At 42.4% G+C, this 22,474-nt stretch overlaps 2 protein-coding genes across 3 annotated transcripts in view; both read right to left on the bottom strand.

The window, feature by feature from the left end:
- The window catches only part of LOC106577569 (protein Dok-7), a 46,643-nt gene extending 43,605 nt beyond the window's left edge, over positions 1-3,038 (bottom strand). For both annotated transcript variants that reach the window (XM_014155717.3, XM_014155715.3), the window contains exons 1-3: positions 2,913-3,038; positions 2,763-2,808; positions 266-496 (exon numbers count right to left, since the gene is read on the bottom strand). In XM_014155717.3, coding sequence (XP_014011192.2) covers positions 266-496; positions 2,763-2,808; positions 2,913-2,966 — 331 coding nt within the window. In that variant the 5' untranslated portion in view covers positions 2,967-3,038. The remainder of the gene's footprint in view (positions 1-265; positions 497-2,762; positions 2,809-2,912) is intronic.
- Positions 3,039-3,337: 299 nt separating this feature from the next.
- LOC106577572 (hepatocyte growth factor activator serine protease) lies at positions 3,338-21,940 on the bottom strand. The gene is given in 15 exon segments (XM_045701336.2): positions 3,338-3,631; positions 4,395-4,537; positions 6,412-6,552; positions 7,159-7,298; positions 9,406-9,691; positions 12,325-12,422; positions 13,662-13,695; positions 13,698-13,793; positions 14,084-14,194; positions 15,075-15,206; positions 15,535-15,678; positions 17,000-17,073; positions 20,538-20,631; positions 21,293-21,356; positions 21,511-21,940. Coding segments are annotated over 15 exon segments (1,785 nt in total). The 5' UTR covers positions 21,565-21,940; the 3' UTR covers positions 3,338-3,457.
- Between the last annotated feature and the right edge of the window lie 534 nt (positions 21,941-22,474).

Raw genomic sequence — 22,474 nt, forward strand, 5'->3', positions numbered from 1 at the left:
CCTCACAGAGTAATACATATTATCTACTACCTACCTGGTGGCATTAACACTTTCTTAGCCCCAGGCTTTGTTTTGGCCCCATGTTGATTCAACCACCAAAACACAAAAGCCTAAGACTTTGGGGAAAAACCTTTTGGAAGTTAAAACTTCAAAGTGGAAAAGACCTATGGTTTTGCACACCTATAAAAAGAAGACAAATCTAGTACAAAAACAAAACCCCAAATGAATGAATGCTCCCAAAAGTTCAGAAAAGAAAGTATCCCACCTTCACCGAGGCTGTAGCGGATGCGGATATCCCAGGCCAGCAGAGCCTCCTTGCCGTCGAAGCCCAGCACTGCAACCTGGCTCAGGCAGAGGATAGCCAGCGTGTAGTTTACCCCCTCATAGGAGAGACCTGTCTCCAGTCCACAGATGTCCTCCAAGGTGATGCTGCCCTTCTCCCGGTGGCCCTGGGCTTTATCCGACTTGTCTTTGTAGACGAGAAGTACCAAACAGTCTAGGAAGATGGGGAGAGAAAAGAGAACATAACAAAAACCTTACATTTGACAAAATACTGACGGTCTATAACATACAGGTTCAGTTTTCTGGACACAGGCTACAACTTAAAACATGTTCAAAGGAAATCTTCAATGAAAGTGCTTTTTAGTCCAGGACTAGTCCAGGGACCTAGGTCACAGTCTAAAAGCAGTCCTAGTTGTTGGTGAATGTTGAGGCTAGGTATGACAGGAACTTAAATACAACCAGAAAGGTGTGTTATGCATTGAGTTACCATAGTATTGAGAAACATTCCAGGAAATAGGATGAAGTGAGAATCAATTTGAGCTTTTAAAAAACAAGTACTCCTTAAACAGTTAGGCTAAAAAGTTCAACCGTGTATTGTATTGTATCGTATCATATCGTCCTGTACTGTATTGTATTGTACTGTTCTAAATTGAAGTGTAGTGTACTGTACTGACTGTTCGGATGTGAGAGGATGAGATGGGGAGGAAAAGAGAGAGTAAAGTAACATTAGAAAATGCCAGTTCTTATACTCGACTTCAGTGGATCCCTGCTGTCTAGGGAAGAAATACAGCTGAAATAAATGGACCATATCGTCAAGCCTGCTTCTAAAAGATCAAAAGGACTCTGACTTCACTATAATATCCTGGAACGCTACACTCAACAAGCAACTTTTTCACTTTCAGCCAGCCTGTTGACAGCACCTGGCTCCTGTAAGACATGGCTACATCCCATAATAGGCCTATGCCATTTAAAACATGCTGATTGTTCTCTAGTCCAGTCTCATCATCACTCAAGGTGATAAAACGATAACAGGCCTACTGTAAGTACCAGTACCCCTTGACACGGCATGAAAGTCAGAGGGTAGCATACAGATATCTTGAGTGCTTGGCATTTACTGTGGCAGCACAGGCACGGTGAAGATAGACAGTAGTCGGTGACAGAGGCCTCCTCGCACCTCTCTTTGGCACTTTCGAAGTACAATCACAGTGTCAACAGACAAAACAAGACCTTTTATTATCTCTGTCACACACACTCTGGCGCAAAGCGCGCACACACACACACACACACACACACACACACACACACACACACACACACACACACACACACACACACACACACACACACACACACACACAGCTCAAGCATGGCTGTGGACAGCTGAGATAACAGGGACTTCAAAGGGACGAGGAATGGTTGCATCCAACCTCAGCCTAGTCCATTAAACACCTAGGGGCGGGCAGAGCCCAGATAGGCAAAGAGAAGGAGGCTATAGTGTAACACAATATGGCTGCTCCATCTATTTCCACTGAGGTTGCATAATCAAAGTGTGGAAGAGCATGAAAGCCCATGTCTTTGTGAGTTACCCCACTTAAAAGCATGAAATGTCAGTCAATGGTGCAAAAGAGTTGGCGCCCGCTGCCCTGCAAGTCTTCAATGCGTGCAAATTATTTCCACTTGAGAATAGTAGGCTATTCGTGTGGTATCCCACAATCACAATAACATGCACTGAAGAAAAGTCAACACTTCACCAGAGTGCATTTACTATTATATCTGAACATATAATAAATAAACACAATAATTATAACATAGTAAGGGTAATCACTTCCAATCAGAAGACTATAGTTTAAATTCTTTATAACTACAGACATTTTACATTAAACTATAGGCCTACATTTTCTACATTGTATTTACAGCTTAATTGACTGATATTCATGGTTATAAACCAGTTATACCATGAAGATGGCACAGTGATCATGAAACGTTGGCGTTTTAACCAATAAATGACTGGAGTTTATACATATGGAGTGTGCGACTCTCTTTGTTTTTATACACCAGTTATAAACACAGGCAACAGCAGCCTCTTTAAATGTACCCTGGTAGCCTACCAGAACACATTAACTTTAATACAGGGGCCACCGGGATAGCCAAAGTTCTGAATGAGCAAACTGAAATTCGAACCTATCATCAGCACAGTGGCCTATGCATGAGAAAATATTTCATTTCATGGCATCCAGTAATGCAACTTCGTTTTCGTTTCCAGTTGCTTTTCATTTGGGATGTTTAGTAAATGACAAACAGAAATTATTTATCAATTTACTAGGGTAGCAATAGACCACAGTAGTAAACTTCCGAATTAAATGGTTTGAAATTACCACATACATTTAACAAAGACAAACATTGTAAAGCTGTGCGCTGTTATTCCAACAACGTGTATGTTATTGCGCGCTTTGAAATGTTGAACAGAATGAGCGACGTACCTGCTACAGGCGATGGCTTGCGAAGTACGACCCACCTAGTTTTCCACTGAAAGAGATAAGGGTACAAAATAGACATAGACGCAAGCGTTAAAATGCCGAATAACTTTGAAGCACATGCTCATTCAATGAATTATTTCGTTTTGTAAACACCTTTTTTCCATCTCTGAATTTGACATATCCTTCCACGACAACCGAATCCGTCATCTTCAGTCATGGTTCCAAACAGCTGCAGTGTCGCTGTCCCGTGCCCGAATGAGGGGTCACTTTCAAAATAGCTTTAGACTACTGGTGAGGGGCACACACTCGTTTCGTGCACCCCCCTCTGGCACCAACACACACAACCGCACACACCCAATTAAGACATTTTCCTGGATATTTTTCAGCAGGTGATTTTTCAAGAGGTGATATTAATCGAAATAAAGTATAATAAAACCTGCTTGCAATTGACTCTAAGATTAATTCCAATTAATAAAATATTAAATTGCTATCATCTGGGGGTGGTTCACTAAGACAGAAATAATGTACCCCTTCATCAAATTCCGATTTTTCAAGACAGGTGGACATACACGTTTAACAACATTTAAAATGTTTATTCAATCACAAAATAATATTTATTTCACAGTTGTGTAAATATCACTATTCTTCCACAGTATGTACACATAGTACATATATAAAATACCAGCTGTAATGTCCATTTATTTAGACTTGGGCTTGCGCTTGATAATTGTGTTGATCCAGTTCACGTAGTTAACGACTTTGGTGTAGACGCCAGGCTTCCCAGTCTTTCCACAGCCATCGCCCCAGCTGATAATTCCATACAGGAAGCTGACATCATCCTTCACACAAGCCAGGGGGCCTCCTGAGTCACCCTGGGAGAACACATACGCAGAGCGGCACACACGCATACACACACACACACAAACAACAAACAATGAGTCATCCCCTTGAAACTTTATATTACACACACCAATATAAACCAATTCCATTCCTACCTAAACGCAATATTTGTCATTACAACACATAAACAAGGTGGGACGTTAACCATAACTTTTCATTAAAGAGAAAGCAACTGAAGGCCATGCAATTCTTACAGCAGCCTCCATATGCATGTTCTGTGAACCAAAAGCGCCACTAGCATTTTGGGGGCCGTGAGCTAGATTTGGTTGGGGGCCCCCAAATCCCCACCTTGAGGGCGAAACATTTTAGCGGCCCCCATTTTGGCGGCGGAGAGAACAATTTCAGCATTAAAGTTAATGAGCATAGGGAGAAATGCTATTGGTCGGGGGTCCTATGAGCAGCACGTTGTCTGTGTATAGGCAGAGCCGCTTGTTCTGTAAACTTTGCCCAGTGGTTCCTCCATATTATACAGTATTTTTTTTCCTTCTTTTTTTAACTAGGCAAGTCAGTTAAGAACAAATTCTTATTTACAATGACGGACTACCCCGGCCAAACCCGGACGACGCTGGGCCAATTGTGTGCAGCCCTATGGGACTCCCAATCACGGCCGGATGTGATTCAGCCTGTATCACACATCATTATCTCATGGCTGGCTGTACAATCTACAAGAAAACATTATCTATATCATTCTATTCCAATTTGGGTCCAGAGAGCCCTAGATCTATGCACCATTACCTGGCAGGCATCCACACATCGGTTGGTCCCAGCACAGACCATGTTGGAGGTCACATGGTTGCCGTAGACTTCAGGCAGGATACACCTCTCAAACGGGACGATCCTCACCCCGGCCTCCTGCAGGTTGGTGTATTTATTTGCCTCTTTGTAAAAATAAGACAAAGAAATCAGTAATGAAAGGGATAGAGTCATATACTATAAGCATTTGGTCATATGGAAACAGTGTCATCCATGAGACATTCATGTAAAGACATGAATAGGAAGGACGTGCCTATATGGGAGCGCACATGATTGTATATGATGCATATACAGTGGGGGGGAAAAGTATTTGATCCCCTGCTGATTTTGTACGTTTGCCCACTGACAAAGAAATGATCAGTCTATAATTTTAATGGTAGGTTTATTTGAACAGTGAGAGACAGAATAACAACCAAAAAATCCAGAAAAACGCATGTCAAAAATGTTATAAAATGATTTGCATTTTAATGAGGGAAATAACTATTTGACCCCTCTGCAAAACATGACTTAGTACTTGGTGGCAAAACCCTTGTTGGCAATCACAGAGGTCAGACGTTTCTTGTAGTTGGCCACCAGGTTTGCACACATCTCAGGAGGGATTTTGTCCCACTCCTCTTTGCAGATCTTCTCCAAGTCATTAAGGTTTCGAGGCTGACGTTTGGCAACTCGAACCTTCAGCTCCCTCCACAGATTTTCTATGGGATTAAGGTCTGGAGACTGGCTAGACCACTCCAGGACCTTAATGTGCTTCTTCTTGAGCCACTCCTTTGTTGCCTTGGCTGTGTGTTTTGGGTCATTGTCATGCTGGAATACCCATCCACGACCCATTTTCAATGCCCTGGCTGAGGGAAGGAGGTTCTCACCCAAGATTTGACAGTACATGGCCCCGTCAAATGATGCGGTGAAGTTGTCCTGTTCCCTTAGCAGAAAAACACACCCAAAGCACAATGTTTCCACCTCCATGTTTGACGGTGGAGATCATAGGCAGCATTCCTCCTCCTCCAAACACGGCGAGTTGAGTTGATGCCAGAGCTCCATTTTGGTCTCATCTGACCACAACACTTTCACCACAACACTTTCACCAAACTTCAGACGGGCATGTATATGTATTCTTGAGCAGGGGGACCTTGCAGGTGCTGCAGGATTTCAGTCCTTCACAGCGTAGTGTGTTACCAATTGTTTTCTTGGTGACAATGGTTCCAGCTGCCTTGAGATCATTGACAAGATCCTCCCGTGTAGTTCTGGGCTGATTCCTCACCGTTCTCATGATCATTGCAACCCCACGAGGTGAGATCTTGCATGGAGCCCCAGGCCGAGGGATATTGACAGTTCTTTTGTGTTTCTTCCATTTGCGAATAATCACACAAAATGTTGTCACCTTCTCACCAAGCTGCTTGGCGATGGTCTTGTAGCCCATTCCAGCCTTGTGTAGGTCTACAATCTTGTCCCTGACATCCTTGGAGAGCTCTTTGGTCTTGGCCATGGTGGAGAGTTTAGAATCTGATTGATTGATTGCTTCTGTGGACATGTATCTTTTTTACAGGTAACAAGCTGCAGTTAGGAGCACTCCCTTTAAGAGTGTGCTCCCAATCTCAGCTCGTTACCTGTATAAAAGACACCTGGGAGCCAGAAATCTTTCTGATTGAGAGGGGGTCAAATACTTATTTCCCTCATTAAAATGCAAATCAATTTATAACATTTTTGACATGCGTTTTTCTGGATATTTTTGTTGTTATTCTGTCTCTCACTGTTCAAATAAACCTGCCATTCAAATTATAGACTGATCCTTTCTTTATCAGCGGGCAAACATACAAAATCAGCAGGGGATCAAATACTTTTTCCCCCCACTGTATGCCTATTTGAGATGTTACAGTGTAGTTTTGAAGGTGATATGAAAACATTCAAGACCATAATGACATATCTGACCACTACACTAGAGTGAAAGACACACAATGAAGCAGAAGCAATGAAGCAATGAAGTTTTTGACACAACTCTTACTCTCATGCATGTGGCCCCAGCCAGTAATCTGACAGCAGTATTGGTCCGGGAAGGTCATGTCTTTATCGGGCAGGCAGATTGGCCGTATAAACGGGCTCTTTTTCACACAGCGGCCATCTTGTTTTTTCAGTTTCACAAGAACTGTTGGAATAGAAACATTCTCATCATAACACAGGAAAATGTGACAAAGAGTCAATAGCAGTTGTTATTTACTGAACCTGTATTTAACCTTTAAGTAGGTAAATTAAGAACCACTGTTCATTTCCAATGATTACGCCCTTGATCGGGTGAAACATCCAAATTAGTTACAGAACGCTGTATAATGTACTGTCATCGTTATTCAAATGTTGAATCATGAAATCACGGAACGATTGCTGCACTATTGAATAATGTCTGTTTTGCTTTCAGAAAAGAGAAGAAAAAGAGAGAAGTGTGAGTCCCCTCGGAATGGATGCAGATGCCCAGAGACTGTCACACTCAAATGTGTGTGTCAGTGTGTGTGTTCACATTGGAGCCAGCTGTTCCAAGATGCACAGCTGTGAGTGCAGACAGAGTGTGTTCTGCAGACAGGCAGACTGGCATGTCTGAGTGTTTATGTTAGTCTGTGTGTGGGCGAGTGTGGTACTTTTAGGATGATGTGTGTGAGTCAGTGTACGAGCGTGTGCTACAATGTCAACTTTGTGTGAGTGTTTGAGTGTTTGCTAATAGTCAGTGTGAGTGAATAGGAACGTGAAATAATATATTTACCAATGTCATGGAGAGTTGGATTGAAAACAGAGAAACGCTCTGGAAAGATGTACTTCTCCACTCCAAAGGTTTTGGTGTCAGGAGTCGTAACGTTGAACTTATGCTGACCCAGAATCACACGAATCTTTGACACAAGGGGACTGAGGACAGACACATCATTCTCTGTCATTAGTAGCACATTGTAGGATAATTATGTCACATGAATTAAACTGAATACAATGACACTTATTTTGTATGATATTAATACCCTTGGGGCTTTATGTATCAGGTATCTCAGAGTAAGAGTACTGATCTAAGGCCAGGTTCCCCCCTGTCCATGTCATTTCTGTCATTGTAATCTAAAAGGTGAAACTGATCCTAAGCACTCCTACAGAGATGCTTGATACATACAGTGCCTGAACTGAAAAGTTTAAACCTAAAGACCCAAGACCATAGTAACCACGAAAACCCTCCCCTACTGGCCTACAAAGGGCATTTGAAAACTAAATGTTTTTAAGCTTTTCCTCAAACTGAATATTTGCGTCTAAATATAGTGTGTTCATAAAACGGGAAATGTTGAGGTCAAAGTCCAGAATGTAAATCATCTCTGTACTGACCACTAGTGTCTGTGATGTGCTGTGCCAAAATGTGAGTTTAAAGGTTGAATGTGAAAGTAATCACACAAAATACCCTACTCTCCACTGCCTTACGTACCTGTGCAACTACTGGGCAGCCACCCCATGCTAACTCATAAGATATTAATCATTCTTTATTTAACAAGGCCTATATGTGGGGCCTCCCGAATGACGCAGCGGTCTGAGGCAATGCATCACATGGCTCTCGACCTTCGCCTCTCCCGACTCGGTACGGGAGAGGCGAAGTTGCAGCGATATGACAAGACTGCAACTACCAATTGGAAATCACGAAAAAGGTGTAAAAAGTACCCAAAAAATAATAAACCATTTATTATTTATTTTTTATTACAAGACCTATATATGTGCATGGTCCCTCAAGGAACATAGGACTAACTCATAGTTCCATACCACACAAACAGGTGACAAAATAATATACGCAAATGCCAACGTAGTGTACAACTGTCTACTCTATATGCTCTATTTCTACGGTCAAATAGGCTCAATGTTGCATAACACAAACAGGTGAAAAAAAGTATAAACACAAATGGATGCTCCAAATAGTGCTGTACAGGATATTCATTTGAGTCAGTATTACATTTAAGTCATTTAGCAGACGCTCTTATCCAGAGCAACTTACAGTAGTGAATACATACATTTCTTTTCCGTACTGGTCCCCCGTGGGAATCGAACCCACAACCCAGGCATTGCAAACACCATGCTGTACCAACTGAGCCACAGTTGGTATTATGTGGATTACAGTTAATGGACATTTTATGTAGGGATTGACCAAAGGTATGTGGAAACCTGCTCATTCCAAGATCATGGGCATTAATATGGAGTTTGTCCCCCTTTTGCAGCTATAACAGCCTCCACTCTTCTGGGAAGGCTTTCCACTAGATGTTGGAACATTGCTGCGGGGACTTCCATTCAGTCACAATAGCATTAGTGAGGTATGGCACTGATGTTGAGTGATTAGGCATGGCTCGCAGCCTGCAATCCAATTCATCCCAAAGGTGATCGATGGGGTTGAGATCAGGGCTCTGTGCAGGCCAGTCAAGTTCTTCCACACCGATCTTGACAAACCATTTCTGTATGGACCTCGTTTTGTGCACGGGGCCATTGTCATGCTGAAACAGGAAAGGGCCTTCCACAAACTGTATCCACAAAGTTGAAGTCATTGAGTTGTATAGAATGTCATTGTATCCAGTGTTAAGATTTCCCTTCATTGGAACTAAGGGGCCTAGCCCAAACCATGAAAAACAGCCCCAGACCATTATTCCTCCTCCATCAAACTTTACAGTTGGCACAATGCATTCGGGCAGGTAGCGTTCTCCTGGCATCCATCAATGTTTCTCTATGGAGATTGCATGGCTGTGTGCTCGATTTTATACACCTGTCAGCAACGGGTGTGTCGGAAATAGCAGAATAGACTAATTTGAAGGGGTGTTCACAAACTATTGTATATATAGTGCACATTTTTCGTAAGTGGAATATACAAACTTAGAAGTCTTTTCAAACCTCAAATAAACTAAAAATTTTAAACAACCTGCATTGCAGAAAAGTTATCCTGCAACAGAGTGATAAAATTAAGATCCTTCACCTGTAGTGTCTATATCCTGTATTTCTACGGTACCTGCGGAAGAAGCAGTGGGCAGCAGAGACCACCCAGCAGGACGAGACCAGGGTACCCGCACAGAAGACGTCATCTCCTATGTAGAGGGCTGCCATCCAGGGATGGGTACCGGGCAGGGCAGAGCTGCCACCCAGGATACGACCCCTGGCCACCGGTATCCTCTTATTGTTCCTCTTTCCGCACACAGGCTTCTTGTCTGGCTTGGTGTGGTTGGTTTGGTTGGTATCAGGAAGGACTTTAGGTGGCGATGGCAGCTGTGGCAATGGTACTACTCTCCGCAAAGAAGCTGTGTAAACGAATATGGAAGCAGACTTAAGTTTACAAGGGCTTCCTTTCTAATCAGTTCAAATCAGTTCACATTTACTGAAGAGCATTGACTTCATTGTCAACGTGATAATAAGCTGGTACTACTAAACTACTACTGCTGGTAGTCTACTACTACTACTACTGCTGCTGCTGTTGCTACTACTAATAATAATAATCCTACTGACACTTCTACTAGTAGTGCTACTACAGCTACTACTAGTGCTACTACTACTACTACTACTGCTACTACTGCTACTACTACTGCTGCTACTACTACTAATAATAATCCTAGTGGCACTTCTACTATTAGTGCTACTACTGCTACTACTTCTGCTACTACTGCTACTACTACTGCTGCTACTACTAATTGTAATAATCCTAGTGACACTTCTACTACTAGTGCTACTACTACTACTACTACTGCTACTACTGCTACTACTACTGCTGCTACTACTAATAATAATAATCCTAGTGACACTTCTACTACTAGTGCTACTACTACTACTACTACTGCTACTACTGCTACTACTACTGCTGCTACTACTAATAATAATAATCCTAGTGACACTTCTACTATTAGTGCTACTACTGCTACGACTACTACTACTACTAGTGCTACTACTACTACGACTACTACTACTACTAGTGCTACTACTACTACTAGTGCTACTACAACTACTACTAGTGCTACTACTACTACTACCTACCAGCATGCTCCCATAATTGGAGTAACTGGGCTAAACACAGGTAATTGCTACATCCAAGGCTGCCTCTTCTTATCATTTTGGATGTTACCAATGACAAATTTTCCCCTGAAAAGACAATCAACAAATTGATCTGTTTTATTGAAAGTACTAAAAAGAATCCCAATAACGCATTGTCAGAAGTTCCGAATTGCATACAATTTGCCACCCAACAATTAACATTAACAAAAGTGTTGAAATAGCGGTTGGCCGAAAGAATGTGCTTTCTGTGCATACTCATGGCATCATGACGTCGATATAGCAGAGCCAAGTTGTCCCAGTCACTACAGAAGCATTTGGCAACACTTGACATGTTGATTCTGAGTGACTCGTACATCCTCTCATCTAACCTATACTCCTTAAACAGTACATGTATTACATTACATATTACATTATTAGTACTACATGTGTCAAGATACTATTCTGTCTTTCTATTGAGACAGTACCTATGTAAAGTTAACATTCTCTTCTGGCACGGGGGAAGGTAAGTGCAGTACAATTCCAAGAAGCTTATTTTTAATCACTAACGCAGACATTTTTTTATTTTAAAAAAGTGCTGAGTTTTAATTAAGTTTGCAGAGTGCTTTGAATGTTACGGTGGCGTAGTGTCATGGGTTGTCATAGTTCTGTGAAAGCGGAGAACAACATTGTTGGAGGCAATATAAAGAGAGAGGATGTTCTATTCCACTTAAATGAGAAGCAGCTGCTGGTGGGATTAAAAATGCTGTCAAACTCTTCATCGCTCATAATAATACAGTAGAGGTTTTAAGGGAGAAGAAATTGAAGACTGCCAAATGCATATTTCACCGTTGATTAAAGACAAAGCCCCTCACGGATCAGCGAGACTCGTCGAGCTCTATGATTTGAAGCAGGTTCATTGGAGACATTTAACTCAACACTATTTTTTTTAAAGTAAGCTTTATCCACAAAGGTATAATCAATTGATCCTTTTAATGAAGTCCTATAACAAGGTTATTCATTGTGATATGACAAGACCAGAGTTCTTTTTTCAAGATTTGGACACGCGGCTCACACCTGAAAATATTTGATGAAGTGGCTTGCGGCTCTTTTCACGCTGGGAAGAACTAAGCCTCCAGCATAGCAACTAAAAAACCCGCTGCTTTTGCGATGCCCCATTCTAGCACTTACAGGGCCATATCTTCATATGAGGACACCATTTTTTCAAGGAACTCAGTCGGTGTCTCAATTTACTGTTGAGAATTAGATTAGTAGAATACAAAAGGTGCAATTTCAAAATTTGGTAGTGCATCAGGAGTTTTCCTCTTGTTATGTCACTCACTGACAGTCACTCAATTAGCCCATGTCAGTAAAACATTTTTAGATTGGTAAATTAGTCTAGCCAGCTATCTAAACTTGTAGTAATCATGGCCGAATTACCGACTGAACACGCGGGCACATGCCCAGGGGCCCTGACCTCTAGGGGGCCTGCATTGATTTTGTTAGTCACTCTCCTTCAAATATCATATTAACATGACATAAATCATGGCAAAATGTGTAGAATTGCAGAAATGTTGCTATAGCACAGCAATAAAAAAAAAGTTCTGTAAAGCAAACCTATTTGTTAAACATTTGCTAATAAAAATGCTTTTTCTGCTGACAGATCCATCTGTACGTATTAAATGATCATTTTGAAATCTCAGTGCTGAGTTAATGTGAGTTAATGTGTAGCGGCTAAATGTATAGCTAATAGGCTATGACCGCTATGTGTTTGTAGATCGACTGAGATTAATGAAGCTACAGCAGCCAATGTGATAATGGCTGGGGTCATTTTTTTTGCTGTTGTCCAAATAACTTGGACGTCATTAAAATTCAGACCCTGGCTACAGCCCTGAGCACTTATGCTACTCACATAAACTTATGACACAAGGCGGAATGTCATAGTTCTCCCAGGAGATGGCTCCATCACTGAGAGTGTAGCACCACGGCATCTTGTCCCTATCTGGGTTTCTGGACATAGTTGACATTTTACACTACTGTTATGACACTTAACAGTATCCTGGCCTGGACTCCCAAAGAGCAAGCAGAAGCACAGTGCCAAGGAAAAATTCCCAAGAAGGAAGAAACCTCAAGAGGAATCAGAGTCAGAGGGGAGGCCGATCCTTTTCTGTCTGTACCGGGTAGAATTACCATATCAGCATCAAGGCCAGACAAAGGGGAAGGTGAATGCCCATATCACCAAGGCCAGACAAAGGGGAAGGTGAATTACCATATCACCAAGGCCAGACAAAGGGGAAGGTGAATGCCCATATCACCAAGGCCAGACAAAGGGGAAGGTGAATTACCATATCACCAAGGCCAGACAAAGGGGAAGGTGAATGCCCATATCACCAAGGCCAGACAAAGGGGAAGGTGAATGACCATATCTACCATCAAGGCCAGACAAAGGGGAAGGTGAATGACCATATCACCAAGGCCAGACAAAGGGGAAGGTGAATGACCATATCACCAAGGCCAGACAAAGGGGAAGGTGAATGACCATATCACCAAGGCCAGACAAAGGGGAAGGTGAATGACCATATCACCAAGGCCAGACAAAGGGGAAGGTGAATGACCATATTACCATCAAGGCCAGACAAAGGGGAAGGTGAATGTACCATATCACCGAGGCCAGACAAAGAGGAAGGTGAATGTACATATCACCAATGCCAGACTAAGGGGAAAGGGGAATGACCATATTTCCATCAAGGCCAGACAGACTGAGGGAGGTATATGATAGTGGTGAGGTAGTTGTCACGCCCTGACCTTAGAGAGCCGTTTTATTTCTCTATTTGGTTAGGTCAGGGTGTGATGTGGGGTGGGCATTCTATGTTGTCTATTTCTTTGTTTTGGCCGAGTATGGTTCCCAATCAGAGGCAGCTGTCTATCGTTGTCTCTGATTGGGAATCATACTTAGGCAGCCTTTTCCCACCTGTGTTTTGTGGTTAGTAATTTTCTGTTTAGTATCTGTTACCTGACAGAACTGTTCACTTTTTGCTTTTTACTTTGTTCGAGTGTTTCGTTGATCAATAAAAATCATGAACACTTTCCACGCTGCGCTTTGGTCTCATTCTAACGACAAGCGTTACAATAGTGCTGGCATGACAGGCATGAAGCAGAGACTTCAGCTTCTGTTTTGGGTTGCCAGATTGGTTGTCAATAAAGACATAGAAATAAAGAAAGAAAGACAACCTAATGCTGGACACACACCTGCAGTAGGAGATTTCTCCCAAGCCCCTGAGGGGGACGCTCTCCACGGCAGAAAGCGGGCACCAGAGACAGTGGTGCCCACCACACCACGGTAGTCTGTGCCCTTGTTGTCATAGCACTCCACCTCCGGAGCTGAACAACAAGAGATGTGGGGGATGAGACAGTATACCATGTATATCACAGTTTCCTGTGTTTAAGTGTTATGAGAGTGTGTGCGTGTCTATCTGTTTACCTTATTTATATTGGACTATCTAAATGTTTGTAGTCACAGAGTAGAATAAACATCATAAAATGTCTTCTCTATCCCAGTGTATGACCTCTGGCTAAGACCAGTAATGCTAAACTAAAGCTATGCTAATCTAGGCTAACCTAGCAATGTAAATTGAACAGTGACTGTGTTAGCATGTAGCGGTTGGACTCACCAATGCTACAGTAGGGGCCACTGTAGCCAGGCCTGCAGGCACACACCTCCTCCCTGGTGGCTGTGATGAGTCGGCATGTACCATCGTTCTCACAGGGGTTCTCACTGCAGACTGAGGACGGTTACAAACTTCATCAGGTATAATATATTATGACAAATCACAGCACTGGGATCAGTTCCAACCACCCTTATCCTGCCTCCCGCCACTGCATGAGAAACACTGGAGCTGGTCTTGCATCAGTGCTTTAAGGTGGTAACTTTGATCAAAACACACATGAAGCATTAGACTACCTACGTTCGAGCACTTATGGTTCATGGTTGCAAAAGTAGAATGGGAGAAATGCATTCACAAACACAGACACCGGTGAACAGTAGTTGTCTGATTTGACATGTTGTTCTTGGAGTGGCCATGTGGGGGCAGTATGTGTGGGAATAGCCTACATAACAGGCTGGGACGGTGGTGTGCACGAAATGGTAGCGCTAAATCAAATTTGTTTGCAGAACCTTATAAAAATCCTAATACCATGACAAAACAAAATAGGTTTGGTCCAAGGGGCTCTCTAAAGTGTCTTTTCAACACCCATCAAACATCCACCGTAGAGACGAAAGCACCTTTATCTTTTGGCTGAGAGGTTTCTCTCACGCGTTCTGAGGGGTCTCAAAGGCGAGTGGGAGTTCAGAGGGTTTCTCAAGGCCTGGTAGGCTCGCCCGAACCACCCCCAACCATTAAGGCATTGAGAATACAGTGAGATGCCTGGCAACACAGCCGAGGCTAAAGATCTGATCATCCAAAAGGCGTGGGAGATTGAGGAATGTCGGGATGGGAAGCCCTCATACTCCAAATGTTTTAGGGGGCCCTCAACTCAGGGACCCATTTCCAAGCCAAGAGGCAGCACCTCATCAAGTCTAAGGTTCCACTCTCATTTTCAACAACAACAAAAAAGCACAGAGTGGCTAAAGTAACAAAGGATCTAAGTAAGAATGTCTTTTACCAGTATAGCGGACTCTCTCACAGGAGATCTCCCCATCCACACATGTGCACCGTTCCACGTTACGGAGGTAGATCCTTCCCCATGATTTTCCAACGTCGTAATATCTCAGGTGTATGGTTTCATAGCACTTCCCTGACAAAGGGGAGAATAGAGAGATCAAAGGTAGCTGGGTGAAACGTGAGAAGAGGAGGAAGTGAACAGGTCAATGAGGAGTTAGGGGGACATGTTTTGTGGTAAGTGTTTGGCATTGTAAAGAGCAAGATAAGGGTTAATGCACTAAAGGTACTTCTCAAAAGGGAAGACAGTTTCTCTACCATCCCCACACTCTGTCATACCGCGATGAGAAATAAAACCCCATTGACAATTGACACTAACCAAAAATGTATAATTGGTTTAGTTTAATTGAAACTGCTTTGAAACACAAGTCCATATAGAAAGTATGATACTGAAAGTTACTCACTCTGATCACAGTGCCTCCCAGTGAAGCTCTCTGGACAGGAGCACTCGAAGGAGCGTCTGTGGGGGACCAGAGTGCAGATGCCGCCATTTTTACATGGATTCACCTGACAAGGGTCTGTGAATCTGCGTGATGAGTGGACGAACACTAAAACACAACAACTGAGAACATTAGTGAAAACATTAGAAAGAAACAGCATGCTACCTCAGTAACATAAGAATAAAGTATTTGCCAACTTTGGTGTGTTTAATTTGAACACTGTTTGAAAAGGAGAAGTAGTAGATGAACGCAATGGAGGAAAATGAGGAAACCACGTTTCCATCTGCAGTTTTTATGCGGGTAAAGTCAAATCGTATTTTTTTTAAATGGTGGTGTCATTTTATAAATGGCAACAGATAATTTGCTCGTTCGACATGGTGGGATCTTTTTGTGTCAGTAAAATTGATTATGCGGGAAATGGCGGTGCAAATGCCTTTATGCGCAAATAATGATATAATAACCATCATATCGAAGTAAATTTGTCACGCGATGATATGGTGTGTGGTCCTCCCATTTTGACTGTGGAAACCATGCAGTTTATTAAACTACAGTTGAAATAAATTATGATGAACTTCACAGGGTGGTGAAAGTGCACAGTGATGAGTATTTATTTTGTATAATTTTTTTATATATTGAATATTAAAACATACAATCTACTTGCAGTGAAGCTGCTCAACATCTACACCACATTCAGTAATCTAAGCGGCCCACCGCAGCAACCAAGGTCAACACTCTTCTCGATCGCACGTCAACAGATCTCCCGCAAGGTCAAAAAGGCGGGGACTCGAACCAGCGACCTATTATCCACCGACCCTAGCTCCCAACCGCCGGGCCACCAGCCCTTAAAAATCCCCCCCACAGTTCCCCCGAGAGCTGCCCCTCAACCATCCGGGGGGGTCATATTCTGATGACATGATGATCGATGCTTGACTGCTGTTTTGACAAATAAAAATATTCTGGCTCTTATCCATAATAATCTCATCATGTAGACTAGACTGTATCTGTGAGCTGTTGGCTAGACCGCAAGTGCCAAAACCAGAGTAGACACATTTGCTATTTAACTATCGGTAGAGATGAAAATGCGATGGAAACACATTGAACTTTATATTTTTATTCGGTATATGAAAACTTAAGTGAAAAAGTACATTTTGTGTGCACTACGTCATCCCTCACTGATTTTTTATCCGCAACAAGTCCGTTTGGTGTAAACATACCACTGGTGGGAACAAGGATTGTAGAATATTCGCATGGAAATCTGTCGACAATTGAATGGAAACCTAGCTAGTGATTCAAAAATATTATGTTTATGCATGCCACTACTGTAAATAGCAGGAAATGTATCTTTAAGATCGTATAGATACACAGAGACAACATAGACTTTGTAGACCATGAAGTCTTGTCCACAGATTCCACAAGAATGACCTCTCACCAATGGGTTGGGTGTTCCCAGGTGCACAGTATCCCCAGAGAAAGTCCCGATCAAAGTTGTGCGTCAGAGAACACCTATGATGCAGAAATAAAAACATTCCTGTAGCGCACAAGCAACAGTTTCAACCTGGCCATTGAGATCAAGGAGTCAGATAGCAAATCAACAGCACATTGAACACGATCAGTCACCTGACTAAGAACCATAAGGATCCTCCTCGAAAACCTGTATATCTCCAGTAAGTACAAGAAGTGGGTTTGAAACTGATATAAAATGTATTAACTGTCTTTCATAATAGTTGAGGAGCACTGCACTTTAATCCTTTTGGGACCAAAGCTATATTACCAAAATGGGTTAGAGGTTTTATTGATTCCCCCACCCATCAATCCACACCCGCTAACTGCAGTAACTACACCCAATACACCAAACCAAAAGACTTGGGTTTCAAAATCCCTTGAGAAACTAATGGAGAAACATTGAGATCAAAGTGACTCTCAAGCTAGGATCCCAGTGGCTGAGTAAATAAGCAGACACACACACACACACATACATACACACACACACACCCTCACACACCCTCGAAAACCCTCAGAATTTAAGATGAGCCAGCACTGGGCACTTGCTGTTACTTGAGGACTGAGTGGGAGAGGGCAAGACCATGATTCATATTGAATTACATCCTAGTTGTTCATACTTGCAGACGCCCACCAGCCCTGTCATAGCCTGAGTGGATTTACTCTGCAGCTGCAGCGCAGTCACACAGATGACTTTATCATAGCACTCCCTATCCAACAGCTCTGTGGTTATGAGACACAGGTCTGTGGTCTAGTTGTTTTCACAAAACAAGAGTTTCATCAAAACAAGAAGGCAGTTAGGCATCTTGCTCTGTCACAATTTGTGAAAAGTAAATAGTTAGTTCTGAGACTTGAGACGGTCATTACTATAAACCATTAAACCATGAACTCAATTCTAGGTTATAAAACCTGCGCAACCATGTCATAAACATGTTATAGCATGACATTAGCGTTTATGACTGTTTTTGGCGAATAAATTAGCAGTGCTGTCTAGCGTTGGCATATGGAGACATTTAGGATAGCCCAATTAGGTCGTGGAAGTTTGCACACAGTCACCTCGTTACTTTTTTGGGCAATTCCACATGGATTAACGAGGACTATAATTAAGTTTAAGTCTTTATATTTACTATAGTAATATAGGGTCTTGAGACAGTCACAGTGCAAATGCATGTCTCAATGAATGTCTGATAGTGGTTAGAATGTCTGTTAGTGGTTACGTTTTCAAATCATGTTGTATTCGTCACATGCTTGGTAAACAACAGGTGTGGACTAACAGTGAAAAGCTTACTTATGGCCCTTCCCAACAATGCAGAGAGAAAGGACATAGAGAAGTAATAGAAAAGTAATAACACGTAATAATAAAAGTAATAATAGATACACATTGAGAAACGATAACTTGGCTATATACAAGGGGCACCAGTACTGAGTCGATGTGCGGGGGTACGAGGTAATTGAGGTAGATATGTACATATAACTAGGAATAAAATGACTAGGCAACAGGATAGATAATAAACAGTAACAGCAGCATATGTGATGAGTCAAAGAAGTTAGTGCAAAAAAGGTCAATGCAGATAGTCCGGGTAGCTATTTGGTTAACTATTTAACTAACTATATAGCAGTCTTATGACTTGGAGGTAGAAGCTGTTCAGGGTCCTGTTGGTTCCAGACTTGTTACATCAGTATCGCTTGCAGTGCGGTAGCAGAGAGAACAGTCTATGACTTGGGTGGCTGGAGTCTTTGACCATTTTTAGGGCGTTCCTCTGAAACCGCCTGGTACAGAGGTCCTGGATGGCAGGGAGCTCGGCCCCAGTGATATACTGGGCCGTACGCACTACCCGCTGTAGCGCCTTGCGGGTCGGATGCCATACCAAGCGGTGATGCAGCCAGTCAAGATGCTCTCAATGGTGCAGCTGTAGAACCTTTTGAGGATCTGCGGGCACATGGCAAATCTTTTCAGCCAACTGAGGGAGAAGAGGCGTTGTCGTGGTCTCTTCATGAATGTGCTGGTATGTTTAGACCATGATAGATGCTTACTGATGTGGACACAGCATGGCTTTCACATGACTCTCGTGTGCGTGTGTGTCTCACCTCACTAATCTATGACTGGGAAACCCCTTTGTGTGTACAAGAGTGAGGTACACTACATGACCAAAACTATGTGGACACCTGCGCATCGAACATCTCATTCTAAAATCATGGGCATTAATATGGAGTTGGTCCCCCCATTGCTGCTATAATAGCATCCACTCTTCTGGGAAGGCTTTCCACTAGATGTTGGAACATTGCTGCGGGGACTTGCTTCCATTCAGCCGCAAGAGCATAAGTGAGGTCGGGCACTGATGTCGGGCGATTAGGCCTGGCTCGCAGTTTGCATTCCAATTCATCCCAAAGGTGTTTGATGGGGTTGAGGTCAGGACTCTGTGCAGGCCAGTCAAGTTCTTCTACACCGATCTCGACAAAACATTTCTGTATGGAACTTGCTTTGTGCACAGCGGCATTGTCATGCTGAAACAGGAAAAGGCCTTCCCCAGACTGTTCCCACAAAGTTGGAAGCACAGAATCATCTAGAATGTTATTGTATGCTGTAGCATTAACATTTCCCTTCACTGTAACTAAGGGGCCTAGCCCAAACCATAAAAAACAGCCCCAGACCATTATTTCTCCTCCACCAAACTTTACAGTTGGCACTATACATTCGGCAAGTAGCGTTCTCCTGGCATCTGCCAAACCCAGATTCGGCCGTTGGACTTCCAGATGGTGAAGCGTGATTCATCACTCCAGAGAATGCGTTTCCACTGCTCCAGAGTCCAATGGCGGCAAGCTTTACACTACTTGGTATTGCGCATGGTGATATTAGGCTTGTGTGCAGCTGCTCAGCCATTGAAACCCATTTCATGAAGCTCCCGACAGTTCTTGAGCTGATGTTGCTTCCAGAGGCAGTTTGGAACTCCGTAGTGAGTGTTGCAACCAAGGACAGATGATTTTTACACGCTACGCGCTTCAGCATTCGGTGGTCCCATTCTGTGAGCTTGTGAGCTTACTACTTTGCGGCTGAGCCATTGTTGCTCCTAAATGTTTTCACTTCACAATAACAGCCCTTACAATTGACCGGGGCAGGTCTAGCAGGGCAGAAATTTGACGAACTGACTTGTTGGAAAGGTGGCATCCTATGACGGTGCCACGTTGAAAGTCACTGAGCTCTTCAGTAAGGCCATTCTACTGCCAATGTTTGGCTATGGAGATTGCATGGCGGTGTGCTCAATTTTATACACCTGAAATAGCCAAAATCCACACATTTGAAAGGGTGTCCACATACTTTTGTACATATAGTGTATCTCTTTGAGTAATGGAAATGTGTGGCAATGGTTTGCTGAATGTGCATGTGGTTGAAGTGGCTGTTTGTGTCTCTAAAACATTGGATACTAGAGTGACTAAGAGACACTTTAAATGGATGACACTGGACTCACCAAGAGCTGGAGAAGCTGATGGTGATACAGTGGTGGTGAATGCTTCCTCCATGACGGAATGGGAATTTACATTCTTTCCCCTCTACTGTAAGGACTGGATCCACAGAAACAGGAGTAGATACAAATAGTTATCAGTGAAAATATTGTATTTTACACATATTCTAGTCATTCATTCCTCATTCTCCGCAAGAAAATGAAAAAATCTGTATTTCATTAAGTTTACTGCACAAGATCAGTTCAACGCCAATATTGAAAGTAAAAACAATATCAACCCTAAAACACTTTGCGGCAGAATAGAGGCCACTTTTAATATGCTATGAGAACGCAGGTGTTCTCCCACGGCTTGGGATCACAGCATATGATAGACAATTCATCTTTTGAGTTTGACAGTGGCTCCTGCCAGGACCCAATCAAGTTATGTTACTAGGGAGGCCCAGTAGAAGGGATGCATAGATCTCAGCACTATATCATTCCCTAATCGTTGTTCTGTTATGAAAAGAGATTGTGTACCCTTGCCAACACAAGATGAATACTTCTGGATTCTAACTCCATCGACTAAAGAGGTCATTATCATTGAGTTCTTGACTGGTCAATTGGTTGACGGGCTGTATTGTACAGTTATGTAATCCTATTATACAAACAACATATTTCAACATTTTATAAACAACATTGAGACAGGATAGTGAAGACTACGCACAAAACTGTAATCAATTAAACAGGTGATGTATGTTGTTAATGTTAATAGTAATGATTACCTTTATGACTATCTCTGTTCACATTTCTTGTACTAAACGTTTCATATCTTGGGAGTACCATTCGCTGGAACCAAAGTGAAAACAATATTAAAGTAATGCACGGTAAGTTTACTTTTTTGGCAAATTATGCACGCTAAAATATGCCTATCCAAACGCAAACCGTTCACTTGTTGCGCTCTAGAAGAACTGCTATAATTGTAAGAAACAGCTACACTTACCGTGCGTGCACTGAAGACATACGGTAGGAAAAGTAACACAAAGTATAGCATCATAATATTTTGGGTTATGTCGTCTCTGTTATCGTGCGCAAAATTATTTGAAGTTAATTTCTTGAATCAGGTCCGTCAGATAAATGTCACGTTTTATCTGTCAATTCGAGAGAACTCAGCCTGCTTTTGGTCATGGAGAACGTGGGATATGCTGCAAGAGCGAGCCTGTTCCCTGCAAACTCTGTTGAGTAAATCAAATGCGTCATTAGACCTACTTTTTGATTATGGCCATCATTCTGCGCAAAACATCGAATTGCAACTAATTTCCCTTACGAGACGCCCACGATTAAACATGCAAGATCTTGAAAGTGCTGAGCTTTGATGTAATGGAAAGTCATTTTTTGGAGGAGGTGGCGGGTGATGGTGTCGGATCCCTCCTCTCATAGCTTGGTAACCATGCGTAAACATTCCAAGTGCTGCGTGCTGTGGCAAGAACACCACCTGTCCCATAACCAAGCCTCTAATTTTCAAAGATTGCAGTAATTGAAATGCCTGCTATGGTAAACTACACTCGGAGATATATTATTCTTACTGACAAGACACGACTTCCTGACAAGACTGGTTTAAAATGGGTTTATAATGTGTGACTCGAAGAAATTGTTCACTTATAATTACTAAAACTGTTAATAAACTGACCACCGTTCTGACCAACTGGGCAAACAGATTTAAGAAGACAAAACACACTTGGGAGAATTCTGCAATGTGAATATCTTAAAGACCAATGATAATGCCTTGACAGGTCTATGTTTAGAGCTGGTTGGGTATCAAGGATTTGCATTCTTACAAATAATTTTTATTTCAAGCTAAATTAATCATTAAAGGGGCCATCTTGGATTGGCACATCCATTTGTGGACTTTTAAATTAATGATATATAGCCACTGATTCTTGAAGAACATAACTTATAAATGCCTC

The sequence above is a fragment of the Salmo salar genome, chromosome 18, assembly GCF_965601325.2.
Source record: "Salmo salar chromosome 18, fSalSal1, whole genome shotgun sequence".
In the NCBI taxonomy this organism is placed as follows: domain Eukaryota; kingdom Metazoa; phylum Chordata; class Actinopteri; order Salmoniformes; family Salmonidae; genus Salmo; species Salmo salar.